The 20,393-nt window shown below is 34.0% G+C and overlaps 1 protein-coding gene across 5 annotated transcripts in view; it reads left to right on the top strand.

Moving 5' to 3' along the window:
- The window catches only part of DPYD (dihydropyrimidine dehydrogenase), an 881,134-nt gene that overhangs the window by 99,337 nt on the left and 761,404 nt on the right, over window positions 1-20,393 (top strand). For 3 of the 5 annotated variants that reach the window (XM_033199100.1, XM_033199098.1, XM_033199101.1), the window contains exon 3: window positions 2,888-2,970. The exons of the other annotated variants lie outside the window; for them this stretch is intronic. In XM_033199100.1, the coding sequence (XP_033054991.1) occupies window positions 2,888-2,970 (83 nt within the window). The remainder of the gene's footprint in view (window positions 1-2,887; window positions 2,971-20,393) is intronic. 5 annotated transcript variants of the gene reach the window in all.

The following is a 20,393-nucleotide window of genomic DNA, read 5'->3' on the forward strand; positions in this document are numbered from 1 at the left end:
GTTTTACAAACTACAGTTGTCCCTAATGTTAGATAAGTGTTATTGGTGGTGAACATGACAGTGACTCTGTTTGCCCTTTACTCAGTGGATATTTGATGCTTACTTTTATTTATGGAGAAGTTTGAGCAGATAAAGATGTTAGTTGCTTGAAATACTTATTCTATATGGCAAGAGACTAATATTGTCTGAAATATAATTCAAATCGTGTGTCTGTTACTTAGTGCTTCTATATATGGTTCTTGAAGCATAAAAAATAGATTTGATTTCAATTTTTGTATACAGAAGTATTTTTATTCAAGGTAATAGTTAACTGTTTAAATGCTGCAGTGCTTATTTCCTTTATTGTTCTGTTGGGCATAATAAACTTGATGCAGACACAAAGTGTAAGACATGGAGCTTTCGTTCTTCTGTTAGTTAGCTTAATACTCATTTTGGGTTTCACATTCCACATCAAGGCAGAATATGCCATTTTAACCACTTCCTGATAAAGTTATTATTAAGGTTGAGGCTTCTTCTCATTATAGTGAAGGTACTCTGAAACATGATATTTCAGCTGAATCAGAAATTTGGCTGTGCTCAGTTCCTGGCATCACTGAGAGCTCAGTGTGGCTACTCAGTGTGGCTACTACAGGCTCTCTGTGTCCACGTGTCCACTTTCTCTCTCTCTCTCTCTTTTTTTTTTTTTCTTGAGATGGAGTCTCACTCTGTCGCCAGGCTGGAGTGCAGTGGGGTGACCTTGGCTTACTGCAACCTCTACCTACTGGGTTCAAGGGATTCTCCTGCCGCAGCCTCCTGAGTAGCTGGGGCTACAGGCGCGTGCACCATGCTCAGCTAATTTTTGTATTTTTAGTAGAGACGGGGTTTTGCCATGTTGGCCAGGATGGTCTCCATCTCTTGACCTCGTGATCTGCCCACCTCGGCCTCCCAAAGTGCTGGGATTACAGGCGTGAGCCACTCTGTCCAGCCTTCTTGCTCTTATTTTAATCCAAGAGTGTGTTTATCTCCTGTCTCTGTGGCTAGAAAAACTAGATAGTCAAGTAATCTTCCAACCCTGCTGTTTATGCTAGGAATGGATCTTAAAAAATGTATGTCTACTAATTTTGTTATTTCTTTAATTATTTTATAAATTTGTTCCTCTACAGTGGCGGAGGCCCAAGTAAAGTTAAAAATTGCAGTAGGATACACACATATGTTTATTGGGTCACTATTCACAATAGCAAAGACTTGCAACCAACCCAAATGTCCATTAATGATAGACTGGATAAAGAAAATGTGGCACATATGCACCGTGGAATACTATGCAGCCATAAAAAGAGATGAGTTCATGTCCTTTGTAGGGACATGGATGAAGCTGGAAACCATCATTCTCAGCAAACTATCACAAGAACAGAAACCCAAACACCACATGTTCTCACTCATAGGTGGGAATTGAATAATGAGAACATGTGGACACAGGGTGGGGAACATCACACACTGGGGTCTGTCTGGGGGTGGGGGGCTGGGAGAGGGATAGCGTTAGGAGAAATACCTAATGTAAATGACAAGTTGATGTCTGCAGCAAGCCAACATGGCACATGTATTCCTGTGTAACAAAACTGCATGTTGTACACATGTACCATACAACTTAAAGTATAATTTAAAAAAATTAAATTAAAAAAATTGCTGTAGGATTGGCAAAGAGGGGGAAGCTGATGGGGGAGTTCGGGGGCAAAAAGAAACAAGCAAAAAATTGTATATATTTTTTCTTAATGGTCTCAAGCAACAACATTTATAACTTTGAGAAAGTTTTTAAATTTCTTTAACAGGACACAAATACAGTATACTTAAATTAGAAAAATAACAAATTTGATCTCAGCTAAGCAATTCTCTTCATGAAAAGACATTTCTAAAAATGTGAGAAGACGAGAAACAAAAGAGGATATTTTTAATGTATATACCAAAAAAGGATTCTTGAAAAATATATAATTTTAAATATTTTAGATTAATTTTGGTAATTTCAAAGATTTTAATTATAACAGTATACAACTGTATGTGTTTGTTAAAAGGATCTTCGTCTTAATTTGACCTAGTTTTAAAAAATGTCAAGGTTAAAAAGAGTGGTTTATATACCAATATATTTCAAATCAATTCTTATACATTGGGAATTATTAATATAATTTCTGTAATTTTGTAGAATTCAGCATACTTATTCAAGAATAGAAAGAACATATTAATACTAAAATTTTGTTATTTAGTTTTTCTTTTTGTAAAATTAACATACACTAAATCCAGTTATTTTGTTACCTAAATAACAGTAAATTCCATAAGAAATCTAGGGTACCAAAACATTCATATATATATAATATATATTATATATAAATATAAAATTTCTACAATTTATGCCCTCAAAACTTGAGTACTATCAGGTTAAGTGAGTTTTAAGTATACATAAAAGTTAGTCAGTGCTAACTTATTTAGAACTTGGTATTGTATACTGTTTATGGTGATTTAAAACTTACTCTAATGGTTTTATCTTTTGAGTTTAAATTGGATTTTCTATGCTTAAGATTATTTTAGAGAACTAATTTTTATTCCTCCAAACTTAAGAAGTTTTCCCTTCTTTTATAAATTCATTTCTTGTGTTTATCCACTTTGAAAAATTGATAATGAGACTCCACTTTGAAAAACTGATAAAGAGACTTCTGTGACAGCTGTATCATAAAATGTTTTTATTTTGTTTCTGTTGGATTTAACTGTCAATTTTAATGAATCCTACCCAATTAAAGTGGTATGCATATTTTTCATGAATCCATGATCAATATAATCAATTACATTTTTGCATTAACTGCATAGATATAATTTTTCTCAGGATCTTAGAGAATTAATGCAATTTTTAAATATGTTACAGAATTGTGAGAAGCTAGAGAATAATTTTGATGACATCAAGCACACGACTCTTGGTGAGCGAGGAGCTCTCCGAGAAGCAATGAGGTAAGTCTGGGTCACCATAGCAACAGTCACAGATGTGGTAAAGAAAAAGTCATTCTTCATTATTTGGGGAACAAATGAGTTCATTGCCACCATTCAGCTCTGTTCTCTAAGGTATTAATTTGTCAGTGGAGAGACTTCCCTTGAGGCTGTACTTTGGTTTTGAAGCTGCATAAATGTTAAGCCTCAGTGCACAGTAAAAAATGTAAATGTTTAATTTGTTACTTAAAATGCTTAAGGGGTGTCTTGTTTTATATTTATACTAAACTGTGTGATTGAATGAAAATATTGTTCATCTAAATTCTGCCTGTATATAAAAAAAAATTGTACAATGGTGCTTTAACTGAGTAGTATTTCCTCCTAATTAATATTTAATTTAAAGAGAGGTACTTACATTTTCATCTTCTATAACATTTTATAGGATTATATTATATTATAGTATTTTTAGTGATTTACATTTTTGCACTATTACAAAGCATATAATTAACTTCCTTTCAACTACAGTGGTCTATAATGACCCTGACTTGCTTGTTTCTTTTTTCATTTCTTAACATTAGTAATTCTGAATATTTATGTGAAATTGTCCCAAATTTGATGCCTTTTAAATAACTTTTAATGAAGCATTTTTCAAATCTATTTGATCAGAATCCAGAAAGGCTTTTTACTAGACATTAAAAATGTGTGGGAAATAAAACTCATCATCCTTAGAGTGAGAAAACAACAAATGATAGTAGTCTTAAAAGTTCTGAGCTTGAATATTTGAGTAGCATAATTTCCAATATCTTTGTAAAGAAACAGTATATTTATGTTTATTTAGCCTATAAAATTAAAATAGATTTTAAATATATGCCTTCTTCTGTCTTAATGCCCATTTTTTAAGGATGTTAAGGCTAAAAAGATTAAAATGAGAGAAAGGATAAACCTAACAGGCTTCCTAGAAAGGTAGTTTAGATACAATTTTGTTATTGCCAGCAAACAGTTACCATATACTTTAGTTTAGAAGCTGCTCTCATTTAGTAACCTTCCTTTTACCATGCAAGCAGCAGGAGAAAGTAATTAAATTTAATAGAAGCTGCCCTCATTTTGAAGCCACTTCTATTTAAAACCACAGGGGGAGGTAATTAAATTTAATGGAAACAGTAGCTTCTACACAAAGATACATGGTACTTCTGTATAGATGATTATGATGTCACAAAAAGAGGAATAATATATTACTAGTATGAGAAATTACCAGCTGGAGCAAGTGAGCCTATTTTATTGTTAATGTCTTTACTAATAAAAAAAGAGGGAAAAATAAAACTGAGTACACAATAGAGAATTTGTATCTATATAAAATGCAATCAGATATTCTCAGAAAGTTTAAGTTATTGAAAATTTTAGTAAATTAAAAATAAGATGTAAAATATTTGTTTTGGAAAAGGCTAATGCAGAAATTATGAATAAATTTCTGATTTTCACCAAACATAGTGGTTTATCCTAAAGTTACCACTGCTATAAATTTAACATATTTTTGTAAATGCTTATTATGATAAGTTTAAATACAGTGAACATGCATGTCAATATTTACTTGGAAAACTGCAGTTATACTCTATATTTTTATATCTATTTATTTTGAAGTAAATACATAGACAAACAGGAAGACAAAGAGGGTGCCACCTCTTATGCTTTGAATAAAAGAACTGAAGACCAGAGACACAGAAAGAACTGAAAAAGAGGCAATGTGAATGAAAAATGATGTGAAAGAGGAAAATACAACGAACAAGGAAAGGATATGTAATCAGTGTAGGAAATTTGTCCTCAAGAAAAAAACAAATTGAATTCTAAGAACTAACTTCATATGAAGAGATTATTAAATTCTGCCAAATTTTGTAATGCATACCATTTTAGAACATACCAGGATGTCCTGTTTTTTAAAAAAAACTAGAGATGAAGTGATGAGAAAAACAATTATTACCTGACTGGAATAACCTCCCAACCACCCATACTATGAGACAAAGCAGTAGTCTGGATTACTTAAATGAGGATTTAATTTTATGGCTATGAAATGTACTTGTTTGCATAAGTTATATATTTTACACACACACATTATTGGTAATGTCTGGATTCATTAAACATGGTGGAATAATTTAGTAATTAATAGCATACAACAATTTAGTATACGGGGGGTCAGGTGCTTTTTAAAATGTGTTTGGAATATGCTTGAGGTGAAGACCCAGAGACTGAGTGTTTCAGTCTTTTCCCTGGTCCAGAACATTTCATAGTAGCTTCTCTATTAGTCCATTGACCTGGCATAGCTTGGCTATGGGAGCATCCCTTTTTCTTATGAGCTTGATCTCTTTAGCAGCCCTTAAGTGGCTCCAGGTGCCCACAGTGGTGTTCTTGTCCCACAGTGGTGTGTGTAGCCAGGAGGAACTGGAACAGAACTGGACCCACATCTGAAGATTGTCCTATTGTGGCAGCAGTGTTGGGGGCCTTTCACCATCTTGGGTACCTCCTTATTTATCAGGGTTTTACTATTTCTATGAGCTTAGAAAAGAGAGGATTCTTAGCCACTTCATCCAGTCTGTCTTTTTGGTCAGTCTTTGCTCTGCAGTCTTGAATCTGGTCTGTTGTCAGTATCTGAGTTTACAAATCACTTTAGATCCCTCCCATGCTTCCTCCTGATCCCAGTCTTAAGGATGCCCTGAGCCTGTAGCCCTGATGTGTAAAAAGGATGAGGGGTTACAACCTTCTCTGGAATATGCTAGCTAAATAAAACATTAAATAAATACATTAACTGAGGTAGGGAGAGAGAAAAAAAGAGGATTAGTGAAGATTTGGGTTTTCAGGTGACTGCGAGATAGCTAAGGTTAACTCATGTGTAAATGTGCAATAGGCAGAGGGAAAATATAATGCAAAAACTAAAGGAAAAGACTGAGAGTTGATGTGCACATTTAAGACTTGTTAGTATTTTGATGCTTGTTGTAGCCAAGGGAAGGCATATGATTTCCAAGAATAGTGCATTGGGATAAGAAAGAAGGAGAGTCCAGCCAGATGTCTAAGAAAATACAGGGCTTAGGAAAATATGTGCCAGAAAAAACATATTTTGGGATTTTAAATTCTGAATAACCTTTTCTAACAGAGTAAGACTACACTGAAATATAATGTGCCTAAAAAGAAAAGGATAGAGGAATGGAATTCCTGGCCATTGTTCTGTGGCTCTTAGAGACATCTAGACCAGTGCTGCCCAGAAGACCTTTCTATGATGAGAGAAATGTTCTCCATCTGCTCCATTTAGTGGAGAGCCATCAGCCACATATGGCCACTGAGTACCTGAAATGCAATGAATGTAACTGAAGAACTGAACATTTAATTTTACTTAATTTTTATCAATTTAAATTTAAACACTTATATGTGGTTAGTGGCTGTGGTTTGGTCTGTGGTGCCCTAAAGGGTTGTTTTTGTGTTGCTAATGTGACTCTTGACTGCCTCTCACTTAACAGAGTTCTCAACAATGGAGAGGCCAGAGTGAAGCTAAACCATGTTCACACACATCACACATAGACACACTTACTTTCTTAGAAAACTAACAGTAAAAGGTAGATCCATAACCTGGTAATAGATGTAAAGCCAAAACTAAAATGTATGATTTGATAATAGAGGAGACAAGGTAGCTCTTATTTTCTAAAGACATGATTTATACATAGAAAGCCCAACAGAATCAACAACAAAACCTCCCTAAGAATTTGACATCTTTTAATGTGATCATATTCAAAATGAAGGTGGAAATTCTTAAGTTACTCTAAGTGTTACTTAAAACAAATAGTGTCTGTAATTGATAATAGATACTATAAAGGTCTGATGAAGTTATATGATAAAGTACCCCAAGTAGTTCAGGACATGTTTAATCCCCCAGTAAATGGTATAAAAGGTTTTTTTGTTTTTTTGTTTGCTTGTTTGTTTGTTTTTGGTATTTGGACCAAAAAAAAAAAAAAAAACAACAGAGAAAAAAAGACTTTATAGTCTCAGTTCACACGGCCCAAAGGAAATTTCATGCATTTTTAAAGAGCTAAAGGAAATAAATGAAACAGCCAAAGTCCAGTGGAATATAGAAGTGACTCTTTGAGATTGAGATGGGGGAACAGATGATACACTAACAAGTAGATTAAGAAATCACTAAGCTTTGATTCCATTAAAAAACAAAAACAAAACAAAAAAAAACAGCTTCTGTCATTTGCAACAGCATGGACCAACCTAGAAGACATTGTGTTAAGTGAATATAAGCTAATCACAGACAGGCAAGCACTGCATGATCTCACTCATATGTGGAGTTTAAAGATGGTCGTCTCATAGAAGTAGAGGGTAGAATAGTGGTTACCAGAGGCTTGGGAGAGTAGTGTGGAGTGGAAATGAGAAGTTGGTGTTCTGTAGCACAGTAGGGTGACTGTAGTCAACAGTAATATATTGTATACTTTAAAATAACGAGAGAGAATTTGGAGTGTTGTCACAGGAGATGGAGACTATCCTGGCTAACACGGTGAAACTCCGTCTCTACTAAAGATACAAAAAATTAGCCGGGTATGGTGGCGGGCGTCTATAGTCCTAGCTATTTGGGGAGGCTGAGGCAGGAGAATGGCGCGTACTGGGGAGGTGGAGCTTGCAGTGAGCCGAGATTGCGCCACTACACTCCAGCCTGGGTGACAGAGCGAGACTCCGTCTCAAAAAAAAAAAAAAAAAGACAAGTGTTTGAGGTGATAGATATGCTAATTACCTTGATTTGATCATTACGCAATCTAATATGTATTGAAACATCACACTGTATCCAATAAATATGTGCAACTATTATGTGCCAATTAAAAACAAACTTATAAAGCTTATGCAAATGGGGAAAAATCACAAAATTAAAAGATGTCAATGTACTGTATTGCCATATGTGTGACAGATTTTAAAAATTGGGAGCTCAATAGATAATTGGCAAAGTATGATTAAGAAGCCCTTGAAAATATTCAACTCTAATGGCAAACAAAAAGTGTAAATTTCATAAAAAATACACTGATCTCTTGCTTATTGCTGCTAATGCAGTTTGGTGGGAAGGAAGTTTTTGAGTGCTAGAGATGGAATAGTGAGACAGCCATTCTCACAGATGGCTAGAGATGGAATGGTGAGACAGCCATTCTCACATTCTCAGAGGACTGAAAATTACTGCTGCGTTTAAGGAAAGGATTGTGTCACTAAGTACTAAGAGCCTTAAAACAAACATACCTTTTTGTATTAATTTACCTTCTAGGAATATAGTATACAGAAGCCATAGAAATTATGGATAATATGAATGTGATACTCATATTATCAAATATAACCATGAACAAATTTAATAGAAACTAGTTGTCTACCATTGAGGCAATAGACAAGGAAATTATATACATATATAACATAAATATATACAAATTTATAGATTACATATAAATGTATATTTATTATTTATATATTCATCTTTATAATATTAAAATATTTATAAATTTATAAATTATATAAACTGTGTATATATACAGATATATAATATATTTATATTTACAGATATATACACAGATTTACATATATTTAAAATAAATCTGTGTGTGTATATATATGGAGAGAGAAACAAAATTGCTTGTGGAATATTATCTCAACTGAATATAAAAAATTCAGAGAAAAAAATAGGAGTGAAATGTGGCTGTTACATCTGGCTGGTTGGCGTACAGATAATTTTTTGAGGCTTATGCTTTTCCATTCTATATTTTCTGTAATGGGAATATATTATGAATAATTAGAAAAATAGAGAAGGAAAATTGGAGAAAACTAAAACTATGAAATGAATACTAGAATCAATAGTAAGAATCAAATTTGAGACTCCAACTGTAATTTTAGGTAAATTAATTATTTTACTCTTACTTTTTTGTAAAATAGGATTTAAAATCTCTTAGGATTTATATGAGGAACTAGGATATATAAGGGAGAATGCTTTGTGGCCGGGCACGGTGGCTCACGCCTGTAATCCCAGCACTTTGGGAGGCCGAGACGGGCGGATCACAAGATCAGGAGATCGAGACCATCCTGGCTAACATGGTGAAACCCCGTCTCTACTAAAAAAAAATACAAAAAAAAAATTAGCCGGGCGCGGTGGCGGGCGCCTGTATTCCCAGCTACTCAGGAGGCTGAGGCAGGAGAATGGCGTGAACCCGGGAGGTGGAGCTTGCAGTGAGCCGAGATTGCGCCACTGCACTCCAGCCTGGGCGACAGAGCGAGACTCCGTCTCAAAAAAAAAAAAAAGAGAGAATGCTTTGTAATTTATGAAAAATAATAAAAATAAGGTATAAAATATAATGTTTGTATACATTATTTCCTTTTAATGGTGTATGTGCTTACAAGAATTACATATGTAATACATAAATAATGGAATTCAATGGAGAAGTTCACTGCAGTCTTAGCATATAGAACACTAGAAGCAGTATCTCTTCTCCAACTTCTACATAGTCCATTGTAGTGCCGTGGGTGTGGAAATCTTATACAGGATTTCTGAAAATGATAAAGAAAAGACATTTTAAGGTCAGGAAAAAAAGTGCATCATCTCTAGATCAAATCTCTGGTTTATATTATGATAATGAATTTAGAGGTAAAATTCTCAACTTCTTTTCATCATATTTTTTGTTTATCTTGGCTGATTCAACTCTGTAATCATGCCAGGGTGACTTGATTTCTATACTATCATTTTTCGTGCCTGTTTTAGCCCCTGTGGTAAATCCTGAACAACAAGAGGAAAGATGGGGCCACTTTTAACATTGTGTTGTAGTTTTTCTTTTTTGTTTGCTTTGAGATGGAGTTTCAGTCTTGTTGTCCAGGCTGGAGTGCATTGTTGCAGTCTTGGCTCACTGCAACCTCCGCCTCCCAGGTTGAAGCGATTCTCCTGCCTCAGCCTCCCAAGTAGCTGGGATTACAGGCATGCGCCACCATGCCTGGCTAATTTGTGTATTTTTATTAGAGACGGGGTTTCACCATGTTGGTAAGGCTGGTCTTGAACTCCTGACCTCAGGTGATCTGCCCTCCTTGGCCTCCCATGTGTTGCCTTTTTGTCCCTTTTCAGTCTCACAGGCAGTAGAGGGCTATGGGTAATGGATACATGCAATTGAAAGGCGTTTGAATTGAATAACTTGAGAAAAGGCGACATCAGATTCTGAAAAAGAAGAGGTACATATAGAATATACTCAATAAAAAAAACAAAAATGCTTTTGGGAGTTTTTTACAGTGTCAATTAATATGCATAAAATATAGATTGTTAATAGATACATAAGTATACCTCTATGGCAAGAATACAAATTGTTTTTGGAGTGCTAACATTGCCAGTTAGGCATGATTTTATTTGCAGAGCCAAGTTTATTTAGTGAGATCTGTATATTTGCATTAGTACCATAAAGATGAACTACCAGTACATAATGTCTCTGAAATGTATTCTTTTTCATTTGGCTTCATCACGTGTTAAGAATTTTGTCACTAGATGGTGATGTTGAGTTGCACAGTTTATCTGTGCTGGCTTTTTTACTGGTGTGTGTAATACTATTTGTGGGTGCATCATAGACAGCCATTTATACAGAGTTAAATATGAAAGTATAACCACGTAAACTTGGAAAGTAGCTTTTAAGAGGTCTAACATTTCTAAATATTATTTGAGTCAAAAGGTTAAAATCGCTTTAATGTCGTTGTTTCTTTACCTTCAACTCAAGGACTTTTAGAGGTAGAAGCAATATAAATAGCAATCTAACTTTTTATTGAAAGGCTGAGGTCTGAAAAGAGATTCCAAGACATTTAAAAGAGGTAATTTTTCAGCTTTTCAGGTATGTCCTGTCTGTGTAATAGTCTAATGTATGTCTTTAATTTCACTCCTCTGTTAGTGTTCAGTAGTACTGGTGCTGACTACCATCTGACCTAAGGATCATGTTACTACTGGAACCTACGTATTATTTTAACTGTTTATGATTTGGGTTATGTTAATATTGCATCTGTTGCTAAATATAATGGTTGAATTACACTGATACTTTAACTGATACTTCTACATAAACCATGACTCCAAGTAAGCCGTGATTAGTAAACCATGAACCGAGTAATTTTGTTCGTCTGACTAAGATTTAATGATAAGAATATGATAATTATTCTACTTTATCTTATTCTTAGAGATTTGTGTGTGTGTATGTATATGCATATTTCCATATGTGGTATGTATTATATAGATACTACATGTATGTATATATTTCTCTATAAAATCTCCCCTTTGCAACAGTCAAGGAAAACTTGCACCATGACAGCATTTGGAGTTTGGAGTTCCCTTGCCCTTCAGGTGTATTCATTAGGATTACAAAGATACAAGGAAGTTCTATGAAATTCTTTTAAAATAGTTAAAAATGGAAGAGGGGAAGGAGAAGGCACCCTAAGTGTTTGAGATTAGCGAATTGATTAAGTAGTTTACAAAGGAAGTATAAAGCTCTTAGGGAAAAATCGAAGTGGCATTGAAGAAGAATATCAAATAAGTAAAATGAGAAAGTATTAACAAAATACTTCGAGTGAAATTAGCAGGTTGTTTAATAGTATGGAAAGTAAATAATTTTTTAAACATTCTGAAAATGTTATGTAATGATGCAAGTAATAATAGATGATTTAACATTTGTAACATTTTTTTATTTTCAAAGTGTTCAAAAACAAATTCCTTTATAATCAGAAATGCCCATGTAGAAGGGTATATTTTAACTATGTGAAAAGTTTTGAGCAGTGAGATTGGATTCAGAAGCAGTGTTTCAGCTCTTTTCTATTGTAATCGTTTGTAAAATTCTATCTTAATTATGTTTTTTCAAGTTTTTTATCACTAAATAGATCAGCAGGAACCTCCTGAAAGCCTCACTCCCCAAATCAGCAGAGGAGAAGAGTATACTCTTGTCTTCTATGCACAGAGAAGACGTTATCTTTATCATTTCTATTATAGAAAAACTCATATTTCACCATGCCCAGAGCAGGTTCCTTGATTTGGTTTATGCCACCTAACACATGAATAAGTCAGTCAGGATGAGTACTTTCAGATATTTTGAAATCAAAAGACAATAGTGCAACATTACTTTAGATAATCATGCACCTGTCCTAATAAATATCATTGAAATACAGGTCAGAAAATATATGTAATGGATTTTATGTAATTTTTAAATTTATGTAATTAATTTCATGTACATTGAGTAATATGAATGTATGTATATGTCTTTGTATACATGTACACACATTCACACACATGGATACACACATTTGGTAATTTATATAATTAGTTTCTTGTGCATTTTGTAATATGAATGTATGTATATGTCGATACACATATATACACATGGACACGCATGGATACATACATTTGGTATTATAGATACATACATTTGGTATTATCTGTTTGCCATGTAAATTAGGACTATTACTTCCATTCACTCACTTCAGAAGTGAGTGAAAGCAAGATTTGACACTCAGTTTTAGATGATCCCAATATAATTTAATAGGGGAAATAGAAGAAAACTATTATATTAGCTGTTGCCAGTGTTTAGTAAAATCAACCATATGGTCGGCAACAATGCTTCTGGATTATTTATGTATTTGTTATTAACTGGCATTTATAAATAAAAGAATTCTGTCGATTTAGAATCTTCTTCTTCACTTTAAACTTGAATTAGAATTCGAATGTGAGAAATATTGATTACATAATTATCAAGTACAAATCTGGTGAAACAGTAGAACAAATGAAATCAGTTAATAGGTTAACATGATTAATTAAGTTATTAATTATTTATTTATGAAATGCATTATAATACTCATTACTCTGAGCATTGGTTTGTTCCACCTGGTGCCTCGTATGTACTAGGTGACATTTGTTCAAACATAGTATTTGCAGAAAAAAATCAAATTAATATTGCAAGTAACAGTTTGATATATTTGGGATGATAAAACTGAAAAAGAAAATATGTACCATTGATATACAGAATGTATCTATTTGAAACAAGAGCATTGACAACAGCAACGTGAATAAGAAGCGCCAAACCAAGCAAGGTCAGGAAAATATTGCATCTTCCCCTTAGTATCAAAAGATTGTGTATTAAAGACTAGGAAAGAAGGGATGCAGCTTTTGTTTTGCTACCAAAGAAAAGTGCAGAGCTAAGTCGTTACTCTAGAATGCTTATCATTTTAGATACAGACTTTGAATGAGCAGCTAATAGCTAAAATTATTTAGGAGATAAAAATTGGTACTGTGAGGATTAGCTTTAATTTTAAGTATCCATAATTGAAGTGCTACATTATGATTTTAATGTTATGATAATCTTGTTAACAAGCTGTTGTGTATATACTATCATATTTTAATGTAGTTGCAAAGCTTAAGTAAACCATAAAGTAAATTGCTTTTTGAATCAGGCTTTTACAAGTGGAAAATTAGTGGTTTACATGTTTTGAATACGTATTTTGTAATTATATTTGTTGTTTTCTACAACTTAAGAAGACTAATAGATTTACAGATAATAGATTATTGTTTATAAGCACATTGGCTTTTTTTTTGTTATTGCTCATTCTAATTATTTGGGATATATGTCACAATGTACTATAATAAAATAGCTGTCTGTAGGTTGGGTTTTTTTTTTTTGTAAGCCATCTCTTCTGGAAGATATACATTGACATTTAGTTACAATATTTCTGATTTCTCATATATCAGCTTGTTACATTTAGAAGAAAATTAATACCATTTCTTATCTAGCATTTCTACAGGTTACTGTGATGTGTACTAAATACCTTCCATTGAAGGTATTTGTGTTTATTTTATTTTGGGGAAAAAGTCTCCCATTCTGACAAGTTCTTTTTAAAAAATGTGTTGCCTCTTTTGAAAATCAAGTAGAAATAAGGAAACATTTTGTTGCAAAAGGCCAGATAGCATACATTTTTAGCTTTCTGGGCTACATAATTTTTGTCACAACTACTCAATTGTGCTGATGTCATACAAAGGCATCTGTAGACCACATGTGAATGCATGGGTGTGGCTGTGTTGATGTGGCTGTGTTCCAATAAAATTTTATTTACAAAGACAGGCAGCCATCTGGATTTAACCCTCATGTTGTAGTTTGCAGACCCTTCGTTGAGAGCAAACATGACTTAAGTCCACTAGAATAAATTTCAAACAATTTTTGGAGAAATATTTTAAGAATTTATTATTGTTTCTGATAGATTAATACAAATACTATGAAGTTCTTCCAGTTTCATCAGTGAACATGACTATAACTTTATTGAGGGGCCCTATCTTCTAATTTCTTTTTTTTTTTTTTTTTTTTTTTTGAGACCGAGTCTCGCTCTGTCGCCCAGGCTGGAGTGCAGTGGCCGGATCTCAGCTCACTGCAAGCTCCGCCTCCCGGGTTTACGCCATTCTCTCGCCTCAGCCTCCTGAGTAGCTGGGACTACAGGCGCCCGCCATCTCGCCCGGCTAATTTTTTGTATTTTTTTAGTAGAGACGGGGTTTCACCGTGTTAGCCAGGGTGGTCTCGATCTCCTGACCTCGTGATCCGCCCGTCTCGGCCTCCCAAAGTGCTGGGATTACAGGCTTGAGCCACCGCGCCCGGCCCTATCTTCTAATTTCTAGGCTGTTCTTTGAAATTGAGTAAGTTACATTTCCTAGATTACTCATTCAAGTAATTAAGTGCGATTAAGAATTAAACAGACAATCTAGCTTGTGAAATCACCAATATGCAACAAACAGGAGACATAGGTCCAGTGCCACTGAATTAATTAACTTTGATTATTCATGTTTACGTTTTATAGTTACAATGTGGAATAACCACCAATGAACCATTTACATTATGAAATAGTATAATGTTGCTCTTAGTTGGACAATTAGCTTTCTATAGTGCGGTACCTATAAAAAGACAACATTGTGATGTTTTAGTTTATTTATGATTCTTTTAAGTAGATGAATCATGGTACCTACTCAGGCACATCTATGATATCTGATCTTGATTGAAGAAATATTGATTGCGGTCTATTATTTTAATGCCTTTGTAAGGTTTGTACCCATGGAATTGTCTAAAGAATTACTTTTATTAAAAATTTAGTCAATGCATATTTAATAAATTGGTGAATTTTGAATAAATACTTTTCTTGTAGTCTACAGAGAGGGTTTTTTGTTTTTGTATTTTCTTTTTCTTTTCTCTCTGTTTTTTTAGGTGAAAGGAGATGCCATATAGGATATTCTAAACTCCATTTAAAAAATGTGTTTGGCACCCGTAGTCCCAGCTACTCAGGAGGCTAAGGTGTGAGTACCACTTGAGGCGCAAGGAGTATGAGGCTACAGTGTGCGGTGTCCACACCTGTGAATAGCCATTGCACTCTAGCCTAGGCAATGCAGTGAGAATCCATCTCTTAAAAAATTAAATTAAAAATTAAAAATGTAGGTGTTCTTGGTGTTTTCTTGATGTGCAAGATGTTATTTGGTGACAGCTATTCTGATGTGTTCAGATATGCAGTGAACTGGGAATAAACCCTAATTTCAATGGCTTCTAATGATGGCTGGAAAGGCCTTGCTCCTGTCAAAGGCCAACACCTTCACTTGTGATCTGGATCCCATTTCCTCTAGTCTTTTCAAAAATTTCCCTTGTGTAATAACCCTCTCTCTCCTGAAACACTAATTTTTGCTTTTATGTGATTATTTCCATCTGCATACTTGCATATAGTGCATCTTAAAAACAAACAAATAAACGAAACCTGTCTACTTTTTCCTCTCCAGGTGCCACTCCATTTTGCTCCTCACCCTCAACACCTAATGAAAGAGTTGTCAATAAAGGTTTTTCATTTTCTGATCTCCCCTTAATCCACTTCACCTGGACATCTCTTGCTGTCAGTTCAGTGAGACTGCTCTGTGTTGCCAAATCTGTAATTTGTACTTGACTCATTGGCAGTGTTTGCTTCAACTGACTATCCTTTCTTGAAATATTTTTCCTCCTAGGCTTAAGTTACTCAACATCATTTTATTCCTCCCCTGCTTCATTGGCCACTACTTTTAACTCTCCTAGGCAGCTATGTCTTCTTCTTTTCAATGTCTAAATATTGACATATTATAGGACATAGTATTGGAATGCCTTGTTTCTACTATTTTCCCCTCTGTTCCTAGGTAGTTATCATCTCTTTCCTTAAATAACCATCTATTTGATGATAACTGTCATACTTTCGTCTCTGGTTTTGTGTCTCCCCTAAACTTCGGCTTTATACTTCAGTCAAACACTTGACTTAGCCACTTCAATATGTAAATAATAACTCAAATTTAACGTATCCAAAGGTGATATCTGGATCTGGATTTTCCTTCCTTCCTTCTTGCCTGCCTGCCTGCCTGCCTGCCTGCCTTCCTTCCTTCCTTCCTTCCTTCCTTCCTTCCTTCCTTCCTTCCGTCTTTCTTTCGTCTTTTTTTTGTTTTTTGAGACAGGTTCTCACTCTGTCTCAGGCTGGAGTGCAGTGGCACCATCTCAGCTCACTGCATCCTCCCTATCCCAGGTTCAAGCGATTTTCATTCCTCAGTCTACCGAGTAGCTGGGACTATAGGCATGCACCACCACAGCTGGCTAGTTTTTGTATTTTTAATGGATATGGGATTTCACCATGTTGGCCAGGCTGGAGATTCCTGGATTTCTCACCACAATCCTCCACTGAACTAATTTGTCCACTAGTCTTTCTATCTGAGTAAATGACAGTAGCATCATCTTTAGTTATTTGAACTACAATTCTGGAATTCATGGAAAATTTTTCTCTCTCACACTTGCATCTAATCAAAAAGAAAGTTGTATAAAAATTCCTATTACAGCTATATCCTCAGAATCTGTCCAGTTTTGTTTCTCCCCGATACCCTCCTTACCTCTCATCTGAACTACTGATTTCCTTTTTTTACTTTCTTTAAAAATCCATTTTCCACAGATCACCAAGATGAACCAAGTTGTGACCTTTCTCTCCAAAGGCTTGCTATTTTACTTAGAATAAATGACAAATTCCTTACTCCTAACTTCTCTTGCAAATACCTTTGTGATCTTCCTTTGACTCATTAACCATATGTCTAACCTCTTTCATCCTTGCTCGCAAAGTTTCTGACCAACCGTCTTTCCATCCCTAAAACTTTCCAGGCTGGGACCTGATGTTTACCTGGGCTCCTTCTTACATGGGCTCTTCCATGTCTTGCTGTTTCTTGTGTTTCAGCTCTCAGCTTCAGTGTCATCTTTTCTAAAAGGGATCAGTAAATGTTAGGTGAATAAAAATTGAATGAAAGAGGTAAAGTAATTTGGGCATATGGCACAAAATTGAAGGAGCCAGAATTTGAACCCAGACTCATTCCTCTTGCAGAACTCATTACCTCTCAGAAATTTTTAGGGGTGTGTGTGTGTGTGTGTGTGTGTGTGTGTGTGTATGTTTCCTATCTAGGCCATGGGATATAAGTGCTTTGTCAATACACTTTATACACATATTAGAGAAAAGCTTCATTAAAGGAATAAAGGAATAAAATGGTAGATATCATGGAATTATATGCAGATATTTAAAGATCAGTCTTCCTAATATTTCCTAAGGGGTCTAGGAAATTTAGTTTAATTTAGTACATTTTCTAACTTCAGGCTTATAGCTCTGTCCCATTTTAAGGACAATTACTTTGGCTTGGGAATAGAAGAAGTAATAGTAGTAATTTTATTTAGAGATCTTCCATAACATCAACTTTTAGTAGAAATGGGTGTTTGTCATTGGACCACAGAGGTAATACTTTTAGTCGATATCTGTGCTATGTTTACAAACCAGTTATCTTGCTAGCATCTTTCTCTATCTTTCAGGAGAGTTTAGAGTAATTCTCTTTTTTTCTTTTAGATGGGGAAAGAAAAATGATTTACAATAAGATTAAATTACTTACTGGCATTATATTTGTCATTGTCATATTTTTTCTTCATATTTCATTGCTTCTTTCATCCCCTTAGATGATGTTTATAATTTCATATTCTGGGAGGGAATATTGCTTGAGACATTTCTCACCCAGAGGTAAGAATTGGGTTGAAATTTAAACAGCTTGGATGAACAAGCTGTTTGGGGAATCAGATTTTTTTTCTTTTAATAGTGAGAAAATGATAAGAATTTTCTTCCTGTGAATGAAAATAATTACTAGTTTTGACACATAATTAAAGGTAAATGATTGCATATGAGGAAACTATATTAAATAATTTATATACATTGGGTAGCCAGTTTGATCCAGCCACTACCATTAACTGCAGTCTGAAAGTTGTTCCCTGTATGGGGCATTCCACCAAAATGACAGTCTGTTGTTCTTTGGCATTAATATAAGACTTGTCCTGCATTTCATATTTACCCAGGATTATATTCTGTTTATCTGAAATTTTTTGAGAATTGATTTTCCTTTCAGTACTTCCACCAAAGTACCTGTCTGTTTTTAAAGAGCATGATATTTTTGTCACACATATTTCTATAGATGACATAGTTATTGAAGAAGGGTTTCTTGACTATATCAATACTAACATATACTCTTTGAAACCTATAATTATATGAGCAAGCTAATAATTTCTAGACATATCTAAATCATTGTATGCCTGTGATTATGATTTTTCTGCTTGTTTATAAAAACAAATACTTTTTAAATATGATGATGCATAGAAATAGAGTATTTTTTAAATTGCCAAATAGTTTAGGACCATGAATACCTCTCCATAAGCCAAGTTTTATATTTTATATCTTCATAAATATATAACATAGTAGATTAATTTGACTTGACTAAATCTAGATTATTGTGTTACTGTTACGGTACTCAGTCTTAAAAATGAACTTTGGAAAAAAATCCTTAGTGTTTGGAGACATATATAAATATTATACACACACATTCCTTTTACCATGATTCAAATTGACTATTTTTGAATGGCTTATCACATTTCAGGTTTATCTCTAATTATACAGAAAGTGATTGTAGTTACCATATGTGTTTACTAAAAACAATATGAGGCAAATCTTTTTCTGTTCTTGATCATTAAATTCAGTTTGGTTATGAGGCCTGTCAAATACCAGGCACAAGGTTGGGTGCTAGAGTATAAGAGTGAACAGCCCTCAATTCCTGCTTTCAAAGCTTAGTGCCTAGGGGTAGATTTACTGTCAAAAGAGGTGGTTTTTTGAAAGTATTTAGATGGAAGCCAGTGATGTGCATAAAATGTTTTAAGTCATCAGCATGCGTTTATTAATTCTAAAATTGTGAGAGAAGATTAAAGCAAAACCAGTGGGGAAGAAGCAGTGGGTAAAGGAAAATCTGAAAATAGCCACAGCTATTTAATAACTGATAAGGAAAGAAAGAAGTTACCACTGGAAAGGGATGACTGTTGTATTGTTTTCTAAAATGTTCACTTATAGTGATTTTCTAATGTTAATGATACCTTCAAATGTGTAGGTGTTACATTTTTATTTATAGTTTTAAATTAATTTATTTAACGACCTCAGACTCTTTATCTGTGATTGGTAATTAAAGGGTATTAGCCTTTATAAGAACTATCTGTAGCTAACAGTTACAGTGCACCATCACATACACTTTGAATTTCAACCTACAACTTGGAGATTATAATAGAGGAAAAGTTATATGTTTGCAACATGATAATGTATTTTAATATAATTTTAAATTTTAGTATGTGTATTAAGATGGAATTAAGAATACTGGTTGATTGTAAAATTAATTGAAGTTTAGAAACAAAGTAATTTTTATATGTAAGGGACAGAGATCTAATCTATGACATTTAGAGAATTTCTTTAAGAAAGACGGGTTATTACATTGAAATATTTATTGTTTTGAGAAATGTTTGTATTTGTGAATACTACTAGCGTTTATATCTAATGGATGACTCTAGTTTAAGAATTATAGTGTAAGGCCTTTGAAGGCACAGTGGCATTGAAAATTTGTGGAGGTACTCTTACATCTGGTTTAGTCTTCCAAATATTTATTGAGTTCTTACATATGCAAAGTACAAGTGGAAACTGGGGATACAGTTATGAGCAAATTTTCATGAGCTTTATCCTCATGAAAATTTGTTAATGGGCAGGCAGGTGGGCATTGATCAAATAACCACACAAATGTATATAAAATTATTATTAAGATAATTTTACAAAGACGAAGAAATGTTGCTAAGAGTGTAAATTATAGGAAGATTTGACAGGGAAGTCTTTAATAAAGAGTAAATCAAGCTGAAATCTGAAAGAAGAGTAAGTGGATATAGGTTAAGAAAATAGGCCAATACCTAAATGAGAGATTTCTGACGCAAAGTTTTTGTGGGCCTGTGGTAGATGAAGGTAACTGAAGACCAATATGACTAAAACATGGAGGGCATGGAAGTACATTGTGGGAGATGAGGTTGAAG

This window comes from Trachypithecus francoisi, unplaced genomic scaffold (genome assembly GCF_009764315.1).
Source record: "Trachypithecus francoisi isolate TF-2019V2 unplaced genomic scaffold, Tfra_2.0 Lachesis_group5, whole genome shotgun sequence".
Taxonomy (NCBI): Eukaryota; Metazoa; Chordata; class Mammalia; order Primates; family Cercopithecidae; genus Trachypithecus; species Trachypithecus francoisi.